The sequence below is a fragment of the Gymnodraco acuticeps genome, unplaced genomic scaffold (assembly GCF_902827175.1).
Source record: "Gymnodraco acuticeps unplaced genomic scaffold, fGymAcu1.1, whole genome shotgun sequence".
NCBI lineage: Eukaryota > Metazoa > Chordata > Actinopteri > Perciformes > Bathydraconidae > Gymnodraco > Gymnodraco acuticeps.
Genome location: NW_022989755.1, coordinates 2,532,086 through 2,557,772, shown reverse-complemented (window position 1 = coordinate 2,557,772; position 25,687 = coordinate 2,532,086). Strand labels below are relative to the sequence as shown.

General features: G+C 42.9%; 2 protein-coding genes across 2 annotated transcripts in view; one reads left to right on the top strand and one right to left on the bottom strand.

Annotated features, from left to right (window-relative positions):
* dock1 (dedicator of cytokinesis 1) overlaps positions 1–25,687 on the bottom strand; it is a 184,517-nt gene that overhangs the window by 66,838 nt on the left and 91,992 nt on the right. The window lies entirely within an intron of this gene.
* The window catches only part of LOC117543945 (inhibitory synaptic factor 2A), a 34,849-nt gene continuing 17,221 nt past the window's right edge, over positions 8,060–25,687 (top strand). The window contains exons 1-2 of the mRNA XM_034212623.1: positions 8,060–8,493; positions 17,587–18,817. Coding sequence (XP_034068514.1) covers positions 17,592–18,817 — 1,226 coding nt within the window. The 5' untranslated portion in view covers positions 8,060–8,493; positions 17,587–17,591. The remainder of the gene's footprint in view (positions 8,494–17,586; positions 18,818–25,687) is intronic.

Below are 25,687 nucleotides of genomic sequence, written 5' to 3'. Positions count from 1 at the left end.
ACATAGCGAGACATTCCGACACCAGAGACAAATTGTGCGGGTAGATTAGTAAACCTGGTGTGTTTACCCTTCAGGCTTCGGGGCAGTTGAATATTATGCACCCTCTATTCAAAAAAGAGAACGGAGCGAAAAATACTAACAACAAATTGTGTCAGGTGCGCGTGACCTGCTCCGCTGCGCGTGCATCATTTCCAAAGTGCTTCCACAGCAGTGACACACATCTGTGGATAATCATTTATACGAAAATGGTTAAAGCAACCATCACTAAACGCCAGCAACACTGCATCTACTGCAGACAGTAGCAACAGGCCAGATGGGGACATCACGTTACCGTTACGTTACGTTGTGGACACTAGCTTACTCCCGCCTGACTCGCCGCCCTCGCCCCCGGAGCAGCAGTCTTCGTCATCCGAAACTACGCCGCCCCTCTGCGGCCCGCAGGTGCCAGGATACCACGGCAAAACAGAGCCTGCCCATGTATATCTAAACAAGTACCCGCCTGTACAGTGGGGTTAGGCGGTCATTTTGCAGCTCGTGGTACAAAAATAGACAAGGGCTAGAATATTAATGTGAAAATAGAGCCATATTCTGCCAAGCCTGTAGAAATGTTGGGTCAAAAATAATGCATACAATAGCACAGATGCCTTCACCACGAATGGCTACAAAAAGATCTTATATCCCAAGCTTATCAACAAGCTGATGTTGCAGCTGAAATGTTCTCCAGGTCACAAAGTCAACCTCACATGATGATGTGAAACCAGTTTTCAAGCACAGTAAATATTCTCTTCCCAGAGTATATGATGGGACCAAAGTGATGATTTAGTACATGGTTTTAATAATACTTTTGCTTTTCAATGTTTGCCATTTCAAACCATGAGCTGGTTCAAATAATATTTGCCTTGATTTACAATATGTTCTCATTTGTTTTATCAGTACAGTTTTGAAGCTTTGTGCTTTTCCTTGCCATAGTCCACTTTGGACTATATGACATATTTCAGGATTGCACTTTTAACTCACTTGAAATGTTCTCACTTGCTTGGTTTCAAAACATAACAAATGCCATAATCTGTTCATTGGGGACCATCAATGCTATTTTTCATTGCTGTTTACGGCCACTATTGCTCATGTAAACCTACTGCTCTGCGCCCCCTGTAATCTCAGAGGCACCCTGAGTCATTTAGTTCTGGAAACGTGCCTGTACACGGCCATATACTAAACACACTACAGAGCCCATTCCGTGTCCTGTTATTGTTTACTTCCTGCCTTCTTCTGGTGATTTATCTGACGTCCAGCGCTCCGTCTTTTAACCTCTTTTCCTTTCTCTTTCTTGATCCTCCTTAGCAACCTTCATTATAGTCCTTGACAGTGGTCTGTACTGTATTAACAACGTGTCACATGTTAAGAATTTACTATCAGAATCGAGTGTTCAACTAAGCTGTGTAATACAAGTTGTTAGTAGCCTTAAGGGCCTACACAGTTGTTATGCTAAATCACATTGCCCTTCACTGGATGTATAATGAGCTGCACTAAACTACATTTTAGCATTTAAAATACCTAGCCATTCTTTTGCGGTTATTTTGGTGAAAGTAACTAAAAAGTAACTAAAGTAGTGTAACTCATTACATTTCAGAGACAGTAATATTGTAATGTAACTTATTACTTTCAAAAGAGAGTAATAAGTAATATATTACATTTTGGAAGTAACTTGCCCAACACTGCTCTTAAATCGCAATGATCCTTTTTGCTTTTGTACCATAGAGATAAATCCATCTACCCACCCCCTTCTTTCTACACACCACTAGCACACACACACACACACACACACACAAACAAACAGTGCAGGACAAAACCGAGAGGCAGCAGCACTTGAGCACTTTTCACACTGGTCTATCAAAGGGAGGCCGAGCAGACACATACAGGGAACTTGGCCACTGCTGCAGGACTTAACAGAGCACCCACTTGGCTCCAACATCAGGCCAACAAGGCGCCCGGCAGGCTGGTCAGCCAATGGGAACGGATGGAGGATCTGTTTGAGGCCTGCTGAAACCATTCACCCTTTAGCAGCATTTTCCGTAATGCATTGTGAAGTCCAGATAAACACATACAGTAGCGATAAATAATAGACAAGGTAAATCTGGGCAGCCAGCCATGAAAGTGACCCGTTATGCCATTCATTCGGACAGCATCCAACTTAGACAAGCTTCAGGAAGAAGCACTTTCACACTCTGATACATCAAAACATTATACTTCCCTGAACAGACACCTTATGGCGCGTTTCCACTACAGCGGGTAGCTCGCTTTAAGCGTGCCGAGCGGGGCCCGTTTTTGGTTGCGTTTCCACTTGGCCTAGTACCGGCTAGCGGGTCCTAATTCACAGTTTTTCTGGCCCCATAAAATCGTGGTTCTAGGGCCAGGAACAACCAGGCTGAGTCAGGCTGAGTATGCTAAACTAGAGAGAGAATCGCTGGCAAGGGGGCTACAACTACAACAAGATGAACACATTTGACCATGATTTAATTGTAATACACGTTTCAAAATGATGCCGAAGTAACAACATACTGATACCGGTTAGTAAAAACCATGAATTAATGCTTTGACAAGTCTGCAGACAGACGGCAGGCGAAAAACCCTTTTAAAATGCGTGTTTTCTAAATGGAGCTTGGCTAAGCTAACGTTATATATGCTCCGACCGTCCACACTCACAACAACGGCCTATACAGACATAAATAAACCAGCGACTGTATTCGCCATGACACAGGCAGTCTGTGGTTTGTACTTGTTTAAAGGTGACATGTCATGCTTTTCCGGTTATTACCCGTCCCCTTGTGTGTTATGAAGGTTTTTATGCATGTAAACGGTGTGCAGAGTCAAAACCCTCAAAGTACACCATGTAGCGAGTAAAACTCTAACACAGAAAATACCTCCCCAAAACGCCTCGTTGGAGATACGTCACTGTCCATTTGATTCTTCCGGGTACATCATGATGTCATGTCGTCCCCGGAACGAAATGGACCAATCCGTGGAGCCGTTACGTTACGTCCGCGGAGCCGTTACGTTAAGCCCCCGCTGATTGGTCCAAATTGACCAATCCACGGACTTCCTCACACACTCAGTGCAAGCAGCTCTGCTGATTTCTCCTCCCGGGCTGCAGGCTGATAACAGACAGTTGGGATCGCGGCGAAATTCTCTCTGCAGACCCATTCTCTCTGCAGACCCATTCTCACAGCGTTTATCAACCTTTTTCTTACTCAATATCAAGCCACACTTATTGTTTTTACTTCGGCTGTGACTTTGTGTGTGCTCAGCTGTGTTTCGCTGTGTATCGCTAAACAAGGAAATCACACCCTCCACGGAGCTCAGCGCGATTCACAACGTCCCCGACTGGTCCCGACCAATCGGAGCACACTGGGCTCACAGGAAGGGGGGGGGCAAGAGCTGCAACGAGCCGTTTAGTGGAGAGAGTGAATACTGCTGAATACACATACTATACAGAGATGCTGTATGAGAAACCAATGTGATTTTGGAACATTGAACAATGTAAATCTATTCTAGTATACCTCAACAATGGAATTATGATCAGTGGAAATGGCCATGACATGTGACCTTTAACTTTTGTCTAGTTTCTGAACAGATATGAAGAGCTGTGAGCTCTGAGTGCTAAGAGCTAACGGCTGTGTTGTTTTTCTAGGGCTCTCATTGAAGATGACGTCACGGCTCGGCCTACACTGCGTTACTATAGTAACTACCCCAGTTCTAAACTGTAATGGAAGCGCAGCATTAAAGTGAGCCGGGCCTAATAAGGCCTAACCAAACCGAGCGAGGCCTGCAGTGGAAACGCGCCATTAGTTTACACCAGAAACCCCATGCTGAGCTGAGGCCACTCTTTACTCTTCTCTCAAAAGAAAGCTCTGTATGTTCAATTCCAAGCCTACATCATTCACTGGAAAGGAAATGGATGTCACCATTGTTGCCGTGTCAGACTATATAGATGGACTGAAGCGTGAAGGGAATTGTATAAGCAGTGATTCCCACAGCATGTTAATACTTTCGGGGGCCCCCAAAGTATAATGGCTCCCCCCAAAGTATAATTTGTGTGTTTTTTGTTTTTTTTTACTCAGTGAGCACTCATTTGCATTTGCATTGGTGGCAATGAGTGCTCAGTGAGTAAAAAAAACTTAAAAAACCATAAATTATACTTTGGGGGGAGCCACCCATAAATTAGCCATTATACTGGTAAAACAGCCTCTATGGGCGCGAGTCCAGACCCACTTTTGGAATCAAATGATGACGTCAGTGGGATTATCTCCTTTATCAACTCCTAAGCATCCCCGGGACAACATCACTAGCCCCACCCCTAAAAAGGTGTGAACTTGAGCCAATCAAGGACTACTACTACTAGGTCGTCCTTAGACGAGTTTGCCAACGGGTTCGCCAATCCTCACGGTCATCCATACACCCGGCCAGCTCTGTGGAGCTTTCCACCACCACATCCTTCCTCAGCACCTCCACGTATGTTGGCGTGGGGCGCCCTCTTGGTCGGTGCCCGTGTGTTGGCTCCCACTTGGTCAGCTGTTTAACACTTAAAGACCTAGACACCATAACCAGTTGTAGGTTGTCTGAAGTGCAGTGTTACTATGAAAATTCACTAGAATGCAGGAATTGAGAAAAAAAATCTCAACATTTTTCACGGGGGGGGCACGCACCACCCCCCCCCCCCGCCCGCCCCGAGTCGTTCCCCCAAAGTATATTTAATTTCTGCGGGAATCACTGGTATAAGTCAATAATGACTTGATGTACACTGTCTAGATAGCTTTACATAGTGTGGTTGGAGGCAACGCAAAAAGTGTTGGATATACCGAACTGTACCTTCAAAGTTGATATATGCAACAGTATCTATCACATTTCGGACTTTGCTTAGGGTTCTTCAGACTCTCGCTGACGTATCTGCTCGGCACATTCTCATCTTTGTTTCTCACTTGGAGACTAGCCGGGGTAGAGCAGTTGACACATCACACCAGCCTGTCAGACACACACTCACCGACACACAAGAGTTTCCCTTTCAGGATTGCTGTGAAATCTAAGATAGAATAAATCGACAGCTCTCTCCACTATCTAGTAATACGGTTCCAAACAGATATGACACTCAACACTCTAAAGTACTCGGATGCACTCAGCAGCTCAGGGGAAGGATTGGAGTTGCGACAGAGAGGATACTAAAAATGAAAGTTACATCCAAATGCAATCTGGGAATCAGTAGTTTAAGAAACATGTTGGTAAATTGGTCTATTTATTGTGTTACTTTATTTATAGTATTCTTTCCAAAGCACATACAGAACCAATTCGCAGTATGAGCTGGCAAAGAGAGGTGTGAGGGGTGATAATGAGGAAGTCACTTCTATACCTTGGAATCAGTAACAACTCTGTACTCGAGTGACAGAAGCTACGTGTCTATTAAAATGTTATTCAAGAGGATGTGATAAGATTACATAATCAATCAAGTGCCAGTAATGCAATATCGATGTAATACATCATTGTGTTTCATTGTACTTATTTCAATCTAAGATGACATTTGTAATCTTTAATGAATTAATTTGCCGCTTTTGATCCAAATGTACGTTGTGGTGTTTTTCTTAGTTGCTATGGTGATAGTAAAGAGGGGGCAACATGAAACAAGGACGACAACTGGACTTGAAATGGGGACACTGCGGTTACATAATATACACCCCCTCCTCTTCCTGGTTGAGGCATGCATACAACAATGATTGGAAGATTGATATAAATGTTATTTTTCTAGAAAAGATAGCAATTTGTTTTGTATGCATCATGTCTACTCTTCCAAAAACACCAGACCTTTGTTTATTGTGGTCTTGGAAGATATGGCGAGAATATCGAGCAACACCATATTGGTCAAGATAATGTTCCTCACATGTCCACGATCACAAAACAACATATATGCAATATATTCTGCCTCTCTTTCTCTGCGACTCCCATTTTAGTTTTTACTTAGGAAGGCAGAGGTACATTAATGGCATTTGTGTGTTTTTGTGACCCATTTTAGCGTTTAGATTGTTCAATTAGTCTGAGAGACACCATTCATCAATGATTAACTGGTGGTGGCTGGATGCTGCTGGCAGAGCGGAGCCCTGGGTCTCGCTGAAGTATATGTGTATATGATAAGACAGTATTGATACTTTTGTGAAATTAAACGGCATAAACAAATGAAGGACAGCATCCTCCTTTAACCACAGAACTGTGTTTAGCATACATGCATGGGGACAAGGACATCAAGCAGGATTCCCCTGAGGACTTGACTTCGAGGCAATAAATCAATAGAGGGTGACTCGTCCCTTGCCACCGGTTTATCTTTCTGAGACCCACAAGCTTACATAAGCAGGTTGATGAGCAGATTCCAATCAAAGAAAACAGTAACGCTTATTCCAACCCCATATACAGTATCCATCACGCAGGAGTTCCATTAAAAAATGCCATTTACCCCTGGGTTCAAATCCAAACATGTGGTAAGCATCTTTCAAGGTCAAATCATTACAGACATTTCATCAGCTTGGTCCTGTGTCAAACCTGCAGCCTGTGGTTGCCTGGTAAAGTAAAAAACAAGACTGAGAAGCAGATGTGTTTTCCTCACTCCCAAACAAGAGTCGGTCTCATAAAACTGTGTTGTGAGTGTGTTAATGCAGTGTTCAGCAACTTTAAGGTGCAGTCAGTCAGCAAGAAAGTGGGGGTATTTTAAGGGTCGATGGGATAAACGAAAGAAAAGCAACATTTTCTGTTATTGACATGTCATAAAGGGCCAGGCAGAGAGAGCTGTGATGCAGAGTCAAACTGAGACTCAGCAGTAATTCAGTCACGTCTCTTATTCCTGAAACATGTTTCAGCACTATCTTCCACATCTGGATCAGATTTTGATTTAACATGATAAACCTTCTCTAGGAAATATCTTAAATATTTATGAGACCTTTAAATGGTTTATTTTCACCCAAAATGCATGTTTACACAGCTCAGCTTTATGTACTGAATTCAAGCTTACAGTACATGCATTTTGAAAAAGGTTTTAAATGATGAAGGATGTGGCCTGATTTTTCCTGTATGGGCGCCTGTGCATTGTAAATATGTTGGTTCTTTGGTAGATATACTGTAAGGTAGATGAAACATTTCACATATTCAAACTTGGATGCACAAACAAACACGGCAGCATCAGTTGGTGTCTGGAGAGCTGCAGCTCATTACCATGGTACCTGAGGCTTAAAGCACAAGTCAGGGTTTCCCTGTGAGAGTGAGCAGAAGCACTGAACACCTCCAACCGGGAATAAAATACAGCTCGACTTTTCACATGATCAAGGTTTCACTACGAGCGTTATTCCCTCCCTCCTTATTGTCGTTTGAACAGAACAATAGTCCACCACGATCCAATTAAGTCGAGGAGGAAAATGCACATTCCCAGATGAGAAGCAGGTATTCTCCTCCACAAAACGGTGTTAACTACTAACTAGCCCATGACATGACAGATGGATGCAAATCTGTGATGAGATGAGGATAACAAACTTTAGAGAAGGGGGGGAGGGGGTTGGCAAGCAGATGGAACATTATTCCCACACAAAGATAAGAGCAGTGAGGACTACGGGGAAACTAAGACGACAGAAGGTGGATGGACTTGTGCAGAAACTCTCAAGGTTGATAATACATGACAAGTGTCATACTGTAGCAAGGAAATAATTAAAGACATGATAAAACAGATCCCTCAAGACGAAAAGCTGGCATGACGGGCTGCAGGAAGTTTTCCTGGGTATATTGTCTCCACGGAAGTGAGTTCCAAACAGCTTTGAGATGATATGATGTTGCATGAACATGCCAGATGTAGCCAAAACTGTGGCTGTACTTTCTCCACTGCAACCTTCCCTCCTCCCTCTGCTCTCCCTCTTTCACCCTCCAATGCTCCCTCCCCCTCTTGCCTAACCCCCCCTCTATCAGTCTCTCTCTCTCTCTCTCTCTCTCTCTCTCTTTCTACACACACTCTCAGATGCACACACGCAAAAAAGAGGAGAAAGCCAGAGAGGAGAACTGCGGCGGCACGATGGGGATATTCCGCCTGCGTGGGCTCTGTCGCTGAGGCGTCCGGAGTTCAGCCTCTGTGTGTGTGTGTGCCTGTGTGAGTGTGGGAATGCATGTGGGAGTGAGTGTGAGCCCCTGTCGACAAGGTGCCGGGGAAAAGGAAAGGAGAGCGGGTTGAGAGGAGGAGAAGAGAGGGGGAGTGTTGACTCTGACTGGAGGGAGAGGAACCCCATGCCACTGGATCAGAGGACTCCAATGTGCAACAACTACTCCAACTACTACCGCCGCCGCTGCCTGTCCTCTTAACTTCTGCCATGGCATAGCCTCCTCTTCCAGCTCATCTCTAATCCACAAGGACACGGGCATGCATGGGCAGAACCAGGGATCTAGGCTAACGCATCCTTTACGTCAGTGATTCAGTCTGAGGTGAGTCGCTCATCTCTGCTCTTGTCCTCTCCTCCATTTCACCTCTCAGTGTGCAACTGCAACGGGGAAAGTCTGTGGGACTGAGCCTGGGATTATCCACTGGGAATGTTTTCACTGGAGATTTTCCCGTTTGATCGTCTGATCAAATATCAAATACGTGTGGCAGATGAAAGGAGGTAAATCTCAGATTAATTTGAGTTGAGCTTAGTTCCCTCTGATGCTGGGGCGAAGTGGTTAAGGGGGATTCTGGGCAGTGTCTGTGGAATGTTCTGACTTTAAGAGACGATTCAGTCAGTTTAGAAAACTTTGAACATAAAAAAACGTTTATATCTCAGGTGGAATATGAGGTCACTGCCATTTCTCGTTGACATTTCTGAGATCTGGCAGGTCGGTTTTCTGTTTCCTGAGAGGATTCTGATCGACATTTAACCTGACTGGCTCAGCATACAGAGCTAAAACAGTGCTTACGTACAAGGGCTTGCATGATGCTGCATTTCCTCTCAGTTTTGAAAGCTGAGTGAGGATTATATAAACCACACCGGTGTCTATACCAAAAGAAAAATGATGTGAGGCTGTTGTCCCACATATGAAGGCAGCAGTGTTTAACATCACAGCGAAATAGGTAATGAGCGCCGGCCATCAGACAGTTGCATCTGATGAAGGACCTTACCTAAAGGCTAATCTTGATTAATGGACTGCATGAAGTCATCTACTTACAGATTGTTGAAGAATGGGTGTGTGTGTGAGCGTGAGGGAGAGAATGAGAGAGAGGACCCTCACATCTCCACTGTCCTTCAGATGCCACACAAAACGCATGTCACTCCCACTCATCTCCACGGAACCTCCTGCCATCGCTCTTCGTCTCTCCTTCAACCTTATTTCACATCAACGCTCTGATACAATCTCCCCTCTGCTCTATTTCACTTTGCGCAGACACTGAGAAGAGGACTGAGGGAAGATGGATAAAGACAGAAAGAGATATACTGTAGAGTAAAGGGAGAATACATCGTCTGTGAGAAATAATAGGGAGAGTATGCCGGGAGAGGATATTGAATTATCTTCTTTTTTTTTTTGTATCGATAGGTATTATGTGCCGACATGAAAAGTACATACCTGCTGTCAGAGCCGTTATGTTATGTAAGAACAATTATATGAAATGACAGGATAGACATGAAAGAAGGTTTCCGCTTCAGAAAGAAAATTCAATTCATCCGTCGCTGCCTGTCTTCCTTTAACCCCCATGCTGCCTCTGAGAGGACTGGGCATGGAGGTCCAGGAGTGATGGGCATGTTGGCCCACCGCTTCAAAGCAGATCTTTATTTTTAGGAATCAGTCATTTCAGCCTTCACTTCACGCAGTAATGCCTGCCTCTTATGATCATCATGCAAGAAAGGAGTGTGTGTACACGCCACTGCAGGACGTGCAAATCACTCCAAATGTCATGAAGATGTAAAAGGTAGAACAGAGCTACAATTTCACACGGAGATATCAAAATATGTCAGAAAGTGTGAGGGAGCATGTGAGGTGGGCATTCACCCGGTGTGGCCTGGCTTGCTGGGAGGGATATTCATTCATCCAGAAAACAAATTGCCCTCCTGTGAAAGAGTGACTGCTTTTGGAACAAGCCAGATGTTACCTTTCATGTGGTAATAGGATTATTCATTAGGAGGCCAATTTCTTCCCTGGGAGCGAAACAACAAGGCCAAGCAGTGGAGGTGAATCACGTGCGTCTGCTGTTGGAGAGGAGAAGGTGTCTTTGTGAATGTACTTCTGCTCTTCCCACATGATCCCACCTGGGTGTTGTTGCCTGGTGTAGTGGCGTGTAAAGCATGTGTTCCCCAGTGCTCTGCGGTAGGGGCCCATCAGTGGGGCTCCGGCAGCCCCAGAGGCAGAATAGCAGAGGAATGGAGTTTTCTTAGGTAAAGCTGAGTGGAGCAGCGACCCACAAATGTTTTGATTAACAGTTAAGCATTACCATAATGACCAATGACAAAGGCTAAATCAAATAGCTTGTTTTGTAGGGTTAGGGTTAGTTAGTAATAGTATAAAAGCGACTCGAACCATAATTTCATCAAATCTTTCTGGGAATGACTATTACCAACATTCTGACATGTATGTAATTAGACCTTGACGGGCATACCTGGGAAGATCTTTACTCAAAAATGTATCAACATTTAAAACTATATTTATTTGTGGCCTGTAAAGTAACTTAATACAGCACCCTCTTATCCTCTAATACTTGCTGTTCATGGGATTCAGTTGAGCTGACAAAATGATACATCTTATCGACAAGACATGATGGCTTTCGCCGTCTACTCCCCTCGGAGCCAGGGTCTTCTTCTCTATGGCTTCATCTTCCTTCTTCATTATTATCCGTCTATTTCGTTCACATTCAATTCTGCTCCGCTCAAGCAGAGTGAAAACTATACACCTAGAACCATGCTCCTGTTTATTCTAGTCTCTTGCTCTCCATTTTTGATGTGTGTGGAAGTGTGTGTGTCATGTTCCTTTGCTAGGGATGACTAGGAGGAATCTGAGAGCAGCAGGGGAGTTCTCTAGTTCCCATCAGCTTTGAAACCTCAGCGTGGCTCCGAGGCAAAGAGAGAGGGATAGACAGAAAGAAAACAACAAAGAGTCACAGAATGAAAGGAAGAAAACTAAAAATGAGTAAGAAGAGAGAAATAATGTTCTGTGGAGAGACGAAGAGGAGAGGAAACGGAAGAGTGATCTGATGCATTCTGATCAGAGCCTCTGCAGCACATATCCTTTCTTGAGGTCTGATCTCCATCTAGCATGCATGTTCACTGACGTATGGATTACAGGCTTCCTCTGAATCCATCAAGCTCAGAGAAGCCACCTGGGTGCAGGCAGAGCACACAAATTCAACTTAATACGGCGAGTAAGGGAATAACAAAGAAAAGCACAATTCAGTGGGGACAAAGTGAGTAGAAAATAATAAGGCTTCAATGTCCGCAGGCTACAGAGCAAGCATAAGAAGTCCTGCATGAAAACAGCAGCAGGCTGACATACAGTAAACTGGGTACTTAAAGCAACTTAAAGCAATATAAATGTAAAATAAATAAATGCTGTGCATATGGTAGAAAACATATAAAGGATATTTTGAGTGCTGTGGATTAACTGCAAATCTGGATTTATCCCGTCAGAGTATCAGCATTAAGGGAACACTACGTTTATGTAAATTAATTAACCACACCATAAAAGTACAGTAACGCTCCAAGACTATTATGCTCTAGATCATTAAGATAAATAATTTGGCCTCATCCATGAGGTTTATTTGATTAGAAATATGTCCCAATACACATCATTGTATTAACACTACTGCTTTATAGTCACATTAACAAACTCACTGATCCTGGGTCTGTATGTGATTGTAACAAGGATTATGTGACATCTGTCTTTCTCCTGGGTTTATAATGAACTTTCATGCTGTGCTCTATACAAAATTATAGTTTCTGGTGTTATTTAGTCATTAATGCAGCACACACGATGAGCAAAATCTCCAAAATGGTGCTTGGCAACGGCGCAATGGTCCATGATGACTGAGCTACAATTACTAGAGAGACAATCCCTTCAAATCCTGTGTTTCCAGTGCCATTCCATTTGACGGCATTAAGCTACCATTAACTGACAAAGGACTTGCTGCGTTTGGTGTCAGCTTAATGCACTGTACTGCAGTTATCGCTCAAACACTGACCTGTACAGTCAATCACTCTGCTATATATACCCTCACATCGCACCCGGAGAGCATTGGAGCTGCTGCAGCAGAGACAGAAAATAAAGACCCAACAATAAACCGACACTGTCTAATGACCTTAGCAACACAAAGTAAAAGTAAACGACCAGCCCGGATATCTTTTCCCTGCATAATCAGTGTGCTCTTAAGAGGCACATCAAAGACTTTTTAAAAACACCACTAAGCCCCAAGTAATTATGAACAGAGGCTGACAGAAGAGAGGAACGAGGAAAACAAAACATGGGTAGATAAAGCTGGATTACTTTGGAGCCTGGAACTGCTACGCTCATTTGTTCAAGCAGCATCTGAGGACACGCTGAGCTGTAATAATGTCACACTGCAGTGATAGGATAGCAGGATTTTGTTGATCATGTAGCACAGGGATGGGCAACTTAGATGGTGGTGGGGGCCACATAATGTATGTACTGGCCACCAGGGGGCCGCAGATTCACTTGGAACACACACACGCACAAATGGCATGTATTGTATGTAATTATTAACAAATATACTAAGTCTGACATCTTCATTGACATTTTACAATCTTTCAGGGAACATCCTCTAATAAGCTCACTAAACAAATATCAGTTCAGAGAAATGTTATTGGCATGTTAAGTGTCATGTTTGTATTGAACAGTTTATTTAACAGTGGAATAAAACTATTTTAAACTATTGAAAAGCACGGAAAGTGTGTGTGCATCAAGATGAACCATTAAGAGAACATAAACATGATGTCATGGACACTAACCCAGACATTAGTTGTCTCACTTGAACCTAAGACACTTATTAGTCTGTCTCTGCTGACGCACAATAAGGATGTCAACACAGACACCCGTCAACCCGCACTCTGCTGTTCCTCAGCGCCGCTCCCCCTCCCTCCCGCTGAAATTATGAATGAAAAGCGTATAGTCATCATAGATAACACGGCAGGGTCCGTGACAGTTTGTTTCATCTGATTTCAAATAAACAAAACTCTTGGTTTTTAGAATATTAAACTTGTTTCGCCAAATTCAGATGATAAATACAACTTTGAAGCTTGTAACGGCATAATTCCAAGCGGCAACTTAACGTCACAGCAGGCATAACAACAGCCGGTGTTTCTTGTGAGGGTTTCCCCGGGAAACAAACACAATACACACAAACGCGTCACAGATAATTTTTTGCGGTATTTGGCTGCCGAACGAAATCATGTACGCAGCTCGCGACGTAACTAGGAGTCTAGTGGACGGTATCAGTACTACAAGTAAAAAAATAATTACGTTGTTTATAAATTAATCTGAAGGCCGCAAAAAGAGGAGGTGGGCCGCCATTTGCCCATCCCTGATTTAGCACAAGGGCAGACTCCCTTTGTTGTTTTGAGAATGTGATGCATTTAAAATATTGCAGGGTTTATACATGAAATGGTCTAAAGTATTGCTAAACATTACATCCTTACAGTATAAGACCTTTTTTTTAAAGTAGGCATTAGGTCATTATAAAGTCATCAACCTTTCTGAGTCACAACCACTTTTTTCCACTCAGCAACTTGAGGAACAGTGACAACAAGGAGGTTGGTGATAAGTTCCGTCTCACAGTCATCCCAGTTGATCCCATAGGTGTTGAGTGGGGATGACATGAAGGCTCTGTGTAGGCTTGTCAAGTTCACACTAGAAAAAACACTGCTTTAAGAATTTGGCACTGTCATGCTGAGAAAGGAAGACTGTTGGACAGCACAATGCTGTATACTTAAGTATTAGGTATATTACCATAGACAAATACATAGATAGGGAAACATTGTGTACAATAAATAAAGAGATAAGTTAAAGTCTTAATGAGTACCAAGTGAAATGCTTGAACCGGAAAGGCTGTTAGGCTGCTAATTGTCATGTACAGCCATATTTCCAACATTTACTCAATTCAACGGTTTTGTGATGCATACTAAATTAATAAATGTTCCCTTTCGTTGGGCAGAAGCGATAAAACTGAATTAGTCAAGATGAAAGTTACAATAAATGTTCCTTCCCCCGGGTAAAATGAGGACACTGAAATCTCCACCTTTTAAGATTTAACCCGCGGGCGAGCAAAAGTTGTATTATGCAACTGCCATTCAGAAACCTGCAGACTCATATGCCATTTAAAATAATATATGGCATTTCTTAAATTCAAAGAGTGTTACATTGAATGAGCACTGAGCATAAAGACCATTAAAGAATAATGAATTGCTGCAGTAATATGGATTGTCCTTGCAGCAATGCAAAGCTTGAAGCAATGGCTGTACTAGTATTCCCAAGAACCAGCAGGGCTAAACAGCCTCTCATCACGGACAACATGAAGTCGTGTCCCTGGAAATAACCCAAATAATGACCCTCAGCACCAGTGTGACAGCAATGTGAGCTGAGTTGCTAAAACAAGGTCAGATGCGAACAAGTCTGATGTGTTTTGCGTTTCGCACTTGACCCTGTGAGCTCTGTTTTTGGTCTGTCCTACTGGGGAGAAATAGTGGGTCAGTTCACTTCAATTACTTTCCCCAACATTACAAAAATTAAAAAGGGGCAGCTTTCGTGATGAGTCATAGCTGTTTATGCAAGAGGCCAGAAGGTGGTCTTCTAGCCGGAAGTGAGATACAAGTGCTGCTGCTGTCGCCTGGGCCTGTACCGTGTCTGTAAAAATCAGATATGTGGAGCCAGGGACACATCATTCAGCCTGCAGCACTGACATGTCAAAATCGCATTTAAAAGCGAGGATATGATACAATACCATGAAACTGTTTGCATTGTGAAGGCTGTGTGTAGGGAATGAGAGATGAGAAAACACTGTTGCTGTTTGGCCTGACAAGCTACATCCATGTCTTTATATCTGATGATATAGAACAGGGTGGGGCACCGTGAAATCTAATTACATATACGTTTAAACAAATTGCAAAAACTGTTTGATCTGGGCCGAAAATAACAGACGTTTTTGCTGACCTCATTTGGAGAGGGGATGTAGGGTAACAATGTAATCTCTTATTTAAAATGTCATCCTTTGACAGTGACGGACCAGGAGAGCACAGCAATGCTGGTGATGGATGATAGCCGGGCACTAAACATTGTATTGTCAGACAAACAAAACAAACTAATCTGACTATCTTCCACTGGAAAGATTCAAATGCTGCACAGGCAGATTGTAATTGTAAATTGCTATATGCAGCCGTGATTCTTCCCCTTTACATTGTCATATACTCTGCATTCATTGCTCAAACAACCTATTGTTAAGAGGGTCAGAAGTCTTTGGGTCGTTATATGCATACACGGTGGAGTTGTGCTTTCACGTATAAATGCACTTTATCAAAACTGTTTGCTTTTTAAATGTCTGAGGTCTTTCTGTGTGCATTGACTGGTGCTGATGATTTCATGAGAACAAACGGTATTGCATTATTTATTTACTTTTCACGTAGTGTACGATACACGGTATAATGTATCTATGTACTGTATGGCAGAAGTGTCTATACCGATGGCAGAATATCTTTCCTAATGTATTTTGTGTTGGCTGTATACCTTTTGCACAAACATTGTTTGCACCGTTATACCTGGTATTTGGATATATCTGTAATTACCTACTGTATGTGATGAGAATCAAACAAAATGCACTACAGAAACCTGCAATCTTTTAACCTGTCGGTATGGGCATGCTACAATACTGGGCAATGTTTGGACATTTTTAGTGGTGACTGTCAATTTGTGGAATTGCTGGGTCCATCTGTCTTTAATAGTTTTTTTCAGTTTTACCCGTGGGATTCTTTTTGACAAGACCTTTAAAAAAAAAAAAAGCGTCCCAATGCCTGTGAGATATTTGGCATTTGGCACACAAGACAGGCAACTCTGAAAGTTAGGTGTGATGAAGCAAGCCAAGATACTCTGAGTAAAACTGTTTGGTTTCCATGCTAAGTGTGTGGAGTGGCAGCTTTCTAATTCTGGAAACATGTTTTATTCATAGAGAAAAAGTTACCATATCCTAAGTAAGAAGATTGCCAGGCCAGCTTTTGCAGATGGAAATCTGAACTGTTATGCCAACATACTGGCATAATAAAACAAGATTATAAATGTCTGTACATTAGACTGTTAGATATAAAATAAATTAATCTGACTGTGGCTTTCCTTTTTCAAGCAGAACCTGAAACCAGGAATAACATCAAGCAATAATGTGATGGTGAGAGAGAGACAAAGGCTCCCTTTTATAGCTCCTGGTTAAGTGAACTGACATGTTTGAAAAAGATCTGAAAATAATTCCCTGTTGACTGAGAGCAGTCATGGCAGATAATCTTAGACTGGTAATCCTGAGCATGCTTTTTGTAAATCAGAAGGCAGAAGGAGCATTATATATATCTGTCAGAGAATTAGAGGCTAACTGAGTTGTTATTCTGAGACCATATCTGTGATAGTGGGGAAAGATAATCCCCATTTCATATTTATATCTCTGGCTAGGATTTTTCTCTTTAAGGGGTTAATCTACAGTTATTTGCAGGTTTGGCCCTATCTTTTTTTGAGTTTCCTTGACTCTGTTTATTTAGTAACTGAATAATAAAATGTGCAATACTTGCATATACTAGAAGATTAAAATGTGCTCCAAAATAGGTTTTTAATCCAAGTTCTACTTAATAATTAACTGTGATAGAGAAAGGTCAGACTCCTGCTGAACCTAATGAACCATGGACATCACCTGCAGACATCATGCACTGTCTACAGCACACTCAGCAGTATGCTGTACAGTAAGTGTCAACTAAGGGTACTTGAGTGTGTTAAAGTTTGTAAAAGCAATGACTGAACGCTCCCATACAAACTGAGACACAAACACTCATCAAGTAGAAGAGGCGGAGGAGGAACTGGTAGTCAAAGCAGTTTGAACTGGCAATGATACATGAATGAAATTTGGAGTTATTGGTTTCACAGAGAAGGAGATTAAATGTACCAAGGAAATCTGTTAAAACCATTTTTAGCATGCTGATATTGCAGTTTTTTCTAAATAAACACAGTAGGATTGGAAGACATGAAAGACCCTAGCCAACTGGCAATAAAAAAGAAAAGGTTCATTTTCATTCACGCCGCCAGTGTTGAATGTAGAAATTATAACTATTTTAAAACTCAAGTATTCCTAATATACTTATTTATTAAGGGGACTAACTTAAAATGTAAGACAAATCTGCTGTTGTAAAATACATATTTGCTTTCCTTGCGTATGTCTTTTTCAGAATATTCATTGCATATTTCCACCCGTTCCTCCCTACGTCGTTTTCTGTCAAGTAAGATGTTATGGTCTGTCAATAGTCTTTGTCCAAGCCATTCTGTACAAATGATTAACACAGTGTCTCTCTTTATGCTTCTCAGGAAACATGGTGAGCAAGGAGAGTGGCAAATGCATGCTCACCAACTCAGAGTCTGACTCGGAGGCAGCGCCCTCAACCTCCCTGGCGCTGGAGGTGAAGTATTCTCTGGAAGCCAGTCGACAGGTGAGGAAGAGGAACAAGGCCCTGCAAGTGCGTTTCAAGGATATTTGTGAGGCACAGAACGAGCAGCGGGAGGCGGAGTTGCATGCAGCGGGGAAAGGTGGCAAGCCCATCTCATATAAAGTGGCGTACCGCAAATACATGACCGTCCCGGCCCGCCGATCCATCCCAAACGTCACGAGGAGCACAGGCGTGCAGACGTCACCTGACCTGAAGAAACGCTATCAGACCTTTCCCTTTGAGCGCAAGAAAGGCCACACCCTTAAACACGTGGCGGCCGTGGAAACTTATAAAGGTCAGAATAACGGTTTTGCCATGGAGGTGAAGCAGTCCAGGGCTGCTGAGCAGGGTTTAGATGAGGAGGAGGAGGAGGGAGCCAGCGGGGGGAGCGGAGTCCGGAGGACCAGGGCTCTGCTCCATACTAATGAGTACATTGCCACAGTGGAACAGCACACTGCACCTGATGGCCTGTGCTCTGACGCTCTGCAGCTCAGTTGCTCTGCAGACACAGACTGCCTTGCAAACACACAGAGAAGAAGAGGAGCCGGAGCACAGGCAGAGTACCAGCTCTGCAGCGTCCCATCCAAAGCCAGGGCAGGATTACAACACAGGGAGGCCGATACAGACCGCTCGGCCAAGAGGCAGCTGCTAAATCTGGAGGAGGGCTCGTCCCGGACCCTGCCGGTCAGGGCCTCCAAGGTTACCGGCCCCCTCGCCTGGAACTCCCTCACGCAGGTGGAGTGCCTGGACAGCCCGTCTGTGAGGAGCAAGAGGAAGAAAGCCCTGCAGCTCAACGGGCTGCAGAGTCAGACGCTGCCCCGCTCCAGTGGAGGCTGTACAACACAGGCACAGTGCCACACAGGACAGTTATCAGCCCGGCCTCTACGGGCGATGGAGGAGCCTCTGACACCCTGCAGAGTTGGGGAGGCTGGTGGGGCACCGTCTGGCCAAACACAGGAGACCTGCAAGCAAATAGTGCCTATGAATCAGGACGGGGAGGTTAAAGCACAGCTCCAGGCCATGGAAAATCTCATCAGCTCCAGCCAAGAGACCATCAAAGTGCTGCTGGGGGTCATCCAGGAGCTGGAGAAGGGGGAGGCCCACAGAGAAGGGTAAGATCTTACTTACAGCTTGTGCTTTACACTAGAGATGCACCTTTTTGACTTAATCCCTCCCAGTTCATATTCCATTATAAAAAGGAGTTGGTACAATAGAACAATACAAAATGAGTTCAAATCCAAAACCAGTGCGATGTTTCTCCAACATTTGAATACCAATTTGGAATCTGCATCGAAGTAAAACTTGAAAAAACAGAAACCAAAGATTACCTTAGCAACAGAGTGACTGGCCCACCATGAATTAAGTGATTGAGTAAACACTCAATATTTTAACAACATAGACTAAGAAACTGTGAATCAGACACTTAATGGTTTATACTCAATATGTCTAAAAGATTAATATTGGGGCTGCTACTGATGCACCAAATGTGATTTTTGCCTCCATACTTTACAGTGATGTCAAGCATTCGTTGGCAAAAAAAGACGGGGACAAATCAGAGACACAGGGCCCATGATTCAGCATGAGCAGGACAAGTCCCCTCTTGACGTGTCACATCATTTCTAAATCTTAACGACAGGCATGTACGTGTGACAGCTGTTCAGCAGAGCCCTACGTTTTGAAAATGAGATTACAGCTGCATGAAGCCGGGTTGATCTGGCTTTTACCTGGATGTGCCCAGAAATGCCATTACAGCACAGTGATCATTTCCCTTTCAGATATGACAGAGCTGCTGCAGAACTTATTAATAGCCGATGCATCTTACCAATGTGGGCCCAAGTGGTGGTGACCCATTGTGTATAACACTGCCTTTATAGATATGGCCTTAAAACCATATTCAACCCAATATGTCTAAATATCAGAATTTCATTATCATAATGCGGAAAATAATATAATTCCAAGGGGAACATACAATCGTGGAGTGATTTTTTCAAGTACTTTGCTAAGTGCTAAAAAAAACTAGAATTTTACCAAATGGCTTTATCCAGCTGCATGCAGTGTTTGTCTAGCAAGTCCAAGGCCTTTGAAAAAAGTAATTTACCCTCCAATGGAAATTGAGTATATACAAGGTCTGTAGATAGCATCCAACCCAATGAAATAGAGGATTGATTGTCTGTCCAAAGGGACGAGGCAAACAAAATGGCCAATCTGTTGAATGAATTGCTGGGGCTCTGCACTAAGATCACTATCTGTTTTGACCAGCACCGTGGAGAGGTATGGAGTGAGAAAATACATATAATCAACATCATACCATTACCAACCTGGAGTGTAAAACCTGTTGGAATTTACCACACAGGTACATGTCAATCTTCTAGCCTCACAACCACAAAAGTGTTTGAAAGCAACTCTCCATATCAACTTGACTGAATGACGGGGTAACACTCCTATTCAACAGGGCTTGAGCAAAGCACAGATCTTACAACAGTGTGAGAAAAAGCAATTATGCTCCTTCAATCTTTCACAAGGCAATAATCTCCTTATCACCAAACTCATAAAAGTGTGTTGTGAGTGAGAAAAGTGTGTGAACATGTGGTGCAGCATGGGGAGCCATCTTCTCTGTGATGCCAAGCACATCTGGCTTATCAGATGTGTCTAAAGTGGCAGGTGGGAGAGGAGAGGAGAAAGAGAAGAGGCTTTACTTGTAAATAAAACAGTGCCTACTGTTTAATGGTGCCATCGGGTAATATACATCAAGAAACATTGTCTTCCCATATGTTAATTCTAAAACTCTACATTTGGTTAAACAAGTATAAGGTTCTTGTATTCTGAGCCCAACTAAACCTCTACTTTCTTGCCCTATATATATATTTCTATTTTTTCAATCAAGCCAAGTAAAAAATGCTGACTATGCTTATGTCACACTACATTAGCTTCAAGCTCCCCTTACATAAATGTCACTGATACAACAAATAAGAGTGCCCTCAGGCTATAGGTGAGCTTGGTGCAATTATCTAATGTATAACTGCTCACGTTATAGGACATTTTTCATGTTAAGAAATGCAACGCTGGGTGCATTCATCACAACGTGTGTTCATGACATGCTGCCTCGGACACAAATTGAAATTCAATGGCTTATGTGCTGAGACTGATAAAAGCACAAGACACAAATACACACATACAAAAAAAAGTTAAGGAATGGCTATGGAAGTCATGATAAAAATAAGTGAAAGATTACATTGATATCCTCAATGTTACTGTACATAGAAAAAGCTTAAGTTTCTATGGTTAAAAAAGCAGGCGCACATCCACTGTTGCACTCAATAAATCTAACATTGAGCAAAGATGCAAAGGTTAAAACAGTTTAACTGCTGAATAAGAATGTTAGGCTCTGCGATTGGCAGTCTAACAAAAATGCTATGTTTTAATTATAGCAAATATGAAAATGATAAAGGCTTATACATTTTGATGAATAATCTAGAAATGATCTAATATAGTTACTTTGTACTGATTATTCAACCTAGAATAGCTAATTGAAGTCGCCTGACATTGTATATGGAGAAAATTACTTTCAAAACCCCCTCTATGCATGTGAGCACACATTCATATATATCCCTGATTAACAGCAGGGCATACAATACAACCCAGTGTGAAGGCTGCGCTGCAGTTCTACAGCACATCATTGGCTGCATCCAACGGTACAAAGCTCAGGAATAAATGTGCTGCATCATCAGCCAGTGTTGGCAGGCTGGACCCAATTAATCACACTCATGGGGACTTGTTGCTAGCCTGTCTATTAACACTGTGTTTGTTTTAGGCTGCAGCCACACAAGGACGATAACGGAAACGCACCAAAATCGTTATCAAAAAAGCCTTCCGTCCACACGCAATAGGCACCAGAAATCTGTCCGTCCACACGAGACAGCTCGAACCGCTGGAGACGCTGTAGTACATATGCCGGGCCTGTAAGTGGCGCTGTACTTCTGCCACAAACTACACCAAAGGCAGAGAAGAAGACTTCTCACGCATGCATGGTTGCCCTTCTGTTTATTCTCCGCGCTGGATTTAGCAGCAGAGGTGGGGTTTCGCCGGTCAACATGTCCGTTAAAGTTTAAATCTTTCGGACAAAATTAGAAAAGTGCCGGTCAAAGGTCTTCTTTGTTATTTATTGAGCTTTAACACAAATGAATAACGACTCTATATAATAATATAAGAATAATGCACGGAGGATGGAGCCTCTCTTTTCCTCCCCCTCTCCTGACAGCCCGTCAGTAGGCCTACCCGTTGTCTCATGCAGCTGGCTGATCCAGTAATGAGTGACCCGACAGTAAAAATAAACATATTTATAACTAGTTTAGGTAGTTTGAGAGGTCATTAAAATAGCTAAGGGTGATGATCTAACTTGAAGTGTGGTTTGTTCCGCTCGCTCATCGCTCCATCACAGCAGGTTATCATGCAGAGCTGCGTGTCTCCTCTCCTGTCCGATTAGACTTCACTCGCGTAATTCTCCAGCCCTCCTGCAGGTGCCACGTGTCTGATCTCAATCACGGTTTAGACACGGACCACTATTGCGGTAAGCATGTTGTAATTTCCGGTTGTTGTTGTTGTCATTGTCATCTCCGGGTATCCCGTGTGCCTGTTCTGTTGCTGATAGCTTATTATCTTAACTTAATCGATCGTTTTAAAACTCTTGATCACGGCAACTACCTGACGTTGTAATCACACGTTACTACAGCTTAAGCACTCACAACTCTCCTTCTCTTAGCGACTGTAACTCCACAGTTGCCTACACTCTTTTCGGGTTTGCTAACGGTAGCTACTTGCTAGCCATGGCTAGCTTGATAGCTAGCCATGGCTCTTTCCCCACCCTCGGGTGTTATTTCCTGCTCTTCCTGTCTCATGTTGGTTACTTCCCTACCTCCTTTACTGGTACCGATACATGTGTTAAATGTAGTATAGTTGTTAGGTTGGAGGCGGGAATCATAGCCATAGAATCCCGGCTCCGCATCTTAGAAAGTAACGGCCCGTCTACACTACAGGCGTCGAAAAAGCTCGAAGCTGGGCGTGGCTGAGGCTTGGCGATTTTTTGCGAGCAACGCGACCAACAACCAATCACATGAATCTCCCGCCCGACATACAAAGCAATAGCAATGTTAAAACGAAGTAAACTGGATATAAAATCCCCAAACAGGCGAAAACCTACCAGTTTCACCCACTGTCTCTGCCTCCTCCCTCCATGCCTCGCTCCTCTGGTTTGTATCCCGGTAGATGAACAGAGACTGATCATACAGCACCGGGTGATTCACTACCGCTATAATGAATTTTCCCTCCATTTTTTTGAATATGAGGAAATTACCTGCGTAGTCTCTCCCAGCATACACGCGGTTTGATTGGCTAGCGCTTGTACTGGCAGATTTGCATACACGGGATTTCATTGGCTGACGCCAGCTTCGAGCAAGCATCGAGCCTCAAAAGTTGAACATTGTTCAACTTTTGACGCCGATAGACGCTCGCGATGCTTGCAACGCCTTGCCATGCTACCCACAATGCAGTTCGGCGAAGTTTGAAAATATCCTACGTCACCCCATTCAAATGAATGGGCGAAGCGTTGAAAGCATGTTTTGACGCCTGTAGTGTAGACGGGCCGTAACTCAGCTACAGTAAAGCCCATGTTAGCCGGTGCGGACCGGCAAAAGGTAGCTCCTATTAGCCGTCCCCCGGCAACTCCCGAGCAGCAGGGAGATTGGGTGACTGTTCAGAAGGGGCATAACGCGAAACCCGCAGGTCCCCACCAACCCGTTCACGTATCTAACAGATATTCCCCACTCATCGAGATACCCACTGAGAAGCCAACTCTGGTTATTGGTAGCTCTATTATGAGACACGTGAAATTAGAGACCGAAGCCTCCACAGTCACATGCATTCCGGGGACCAGAGCGGGCGACGTTGAGGCGCATCTTAAACTGCTGGCTAAAAATAAACGTAAATACAGTAGGATTGTTATTCACGTCGGTGGTAATGATATTCGTTTACGCCAATCAGAATGCACCAAACTTAATGTGGAGTCGGTGTGTAGTTATGCTAAAACAATGTCGGACACCGTGATCTTCTCTGGTCCCCTCCCCAATCTGATCAATGATGACATGTATAGCCGCATGTCATCATTTCAGCGCTGGTTGTCTTGGTGGTGCCCAGCAAACAATGTGGGCTTCGTAAATAATTGGACAGCCTTCTGGGGAAAACCTGATCTGATTAAGAGAGACGGCATTCATCCTACTTCGGAAGGTGCAAATCTCATTTCGGCAAACATTTCAGGGCTTTGTGGGCTTAATCCATGACAAACTGGAGTTGAGACCAGGAGGCGGAGTCACAGTCTTACACGCTTCTCTGCGCTCTCTCCTAGGCAGTCATCCATAGGAATCCCGAACCCAATAAAATACCCAATATTAGCGGTGTGTGTGTCTGCCCAAGGACAATTTAAGGTAAAACCTAATAGAGGTGTCATACATAATGACCTAATAAAAGTAAGTGTAACAACTACTACAGTGCAACAAAACAGGAATATTAAATGTGGTCTCTTAAACATAAGATCTCTAGCATCTAAAGCAATATTGGTAAATGATTTAATATCAGATTATAATATTGATATGCTGTCTCACTGAAACTTGGTTGAGACATGAAGAATATGTCAGCATAAATGAGGCCACTCCACCCAGCCATATCAATACTCATATTTATCAACTTTGGTACTTAAAACAGATAAAGTAATTATCGTAGGTGACTTTAATATTCATGTTGACGTTGATAAAAATAGCCTTACTGTTGCATTTAACTCTATATTAGATTCTGTTGGTTTTTGTCAGAGTGTAAATAAACCAACCCACTGCTATAATCACACTATTGACCTTGTTCTGACTTATGGTATTTAAATTGAGCAACTATTAAACGAACCGCATAATCCTGCTTTATCCAACCATTTCTTAGTAACTTTTGAAGTACTGTTACTAGACTACAAAGCATTAGTCAAAATCTCCTGCAGCAGAAACCTATCTGTTAGTGCTATAGCCAAATTTAAGGAAGAGATTCCACCAATATTTAACTCGATAGCATGTCTGCATGTAGGGGAGGAAACTTATACAAAATGTACACCACCCCAAATTGATCATGTTGTTGATAGTGCTACAGATGCGCTGCGAATAAAATTAGACTCTGGTGCTCCTTTGAAAAAGAAGAAAATAAAACAACATAGATTAGCTCCATGGCATAATGCCGAAACCCACAAAATAAAGCAAAAGTCGAGACAACTTGAAAGGATATGGCGTTCCACTAAACTTGAAGAATCTCGTTTAATTTGGAATATTACTCTCTCAATGAATATAAGAAAGCACTGCGTAAAGCGTGAGCAGCCTACTACTCTTCATTAATAGATGAGAATAAGAATAATGCAAGATTTCTTTTCAGCACTGTAGCCAGGCTGACAGAGAGCCACAGCTCGATTGAGCCTTCTATTCCCATAGCACTCAGTAGTAATGATTTTGTGCTTTTTTAACGATAAAATTGTTACTCTTAGAAACCAAATTAATGACCTCTTGCCTTTGACCAGTATAGTGTTATCAACAGCTCACGGGAACGTAAGTTCTAATATTACACTAGATAGTAAATTAGAATGCTTTTCAGCCATAAACCTTGAACAATTAAATTCAATGATTCTCTCTTCTAAACCATCAACGTGTATCTTAGACCCAATTCCAACTAAGCTGTTGAAGGAAGTTTTTCCATTAATTAGCACTTCTTTATTAAATATTATGAATATGTCTTTATTATCAGGCTATGTTCCACAATCATTCAAAGTAACAATGATAAAACCGCTTCTTAAAAAGCACAACCTCGATCCAGAAGTTTTAGCCAATTGTAGTCCTATTTCTAATCTTCCGTTCCTCTCAAAAATTCTCGAGAAAGCAGTCGCAAAACAGTTGTGTGATTACTTA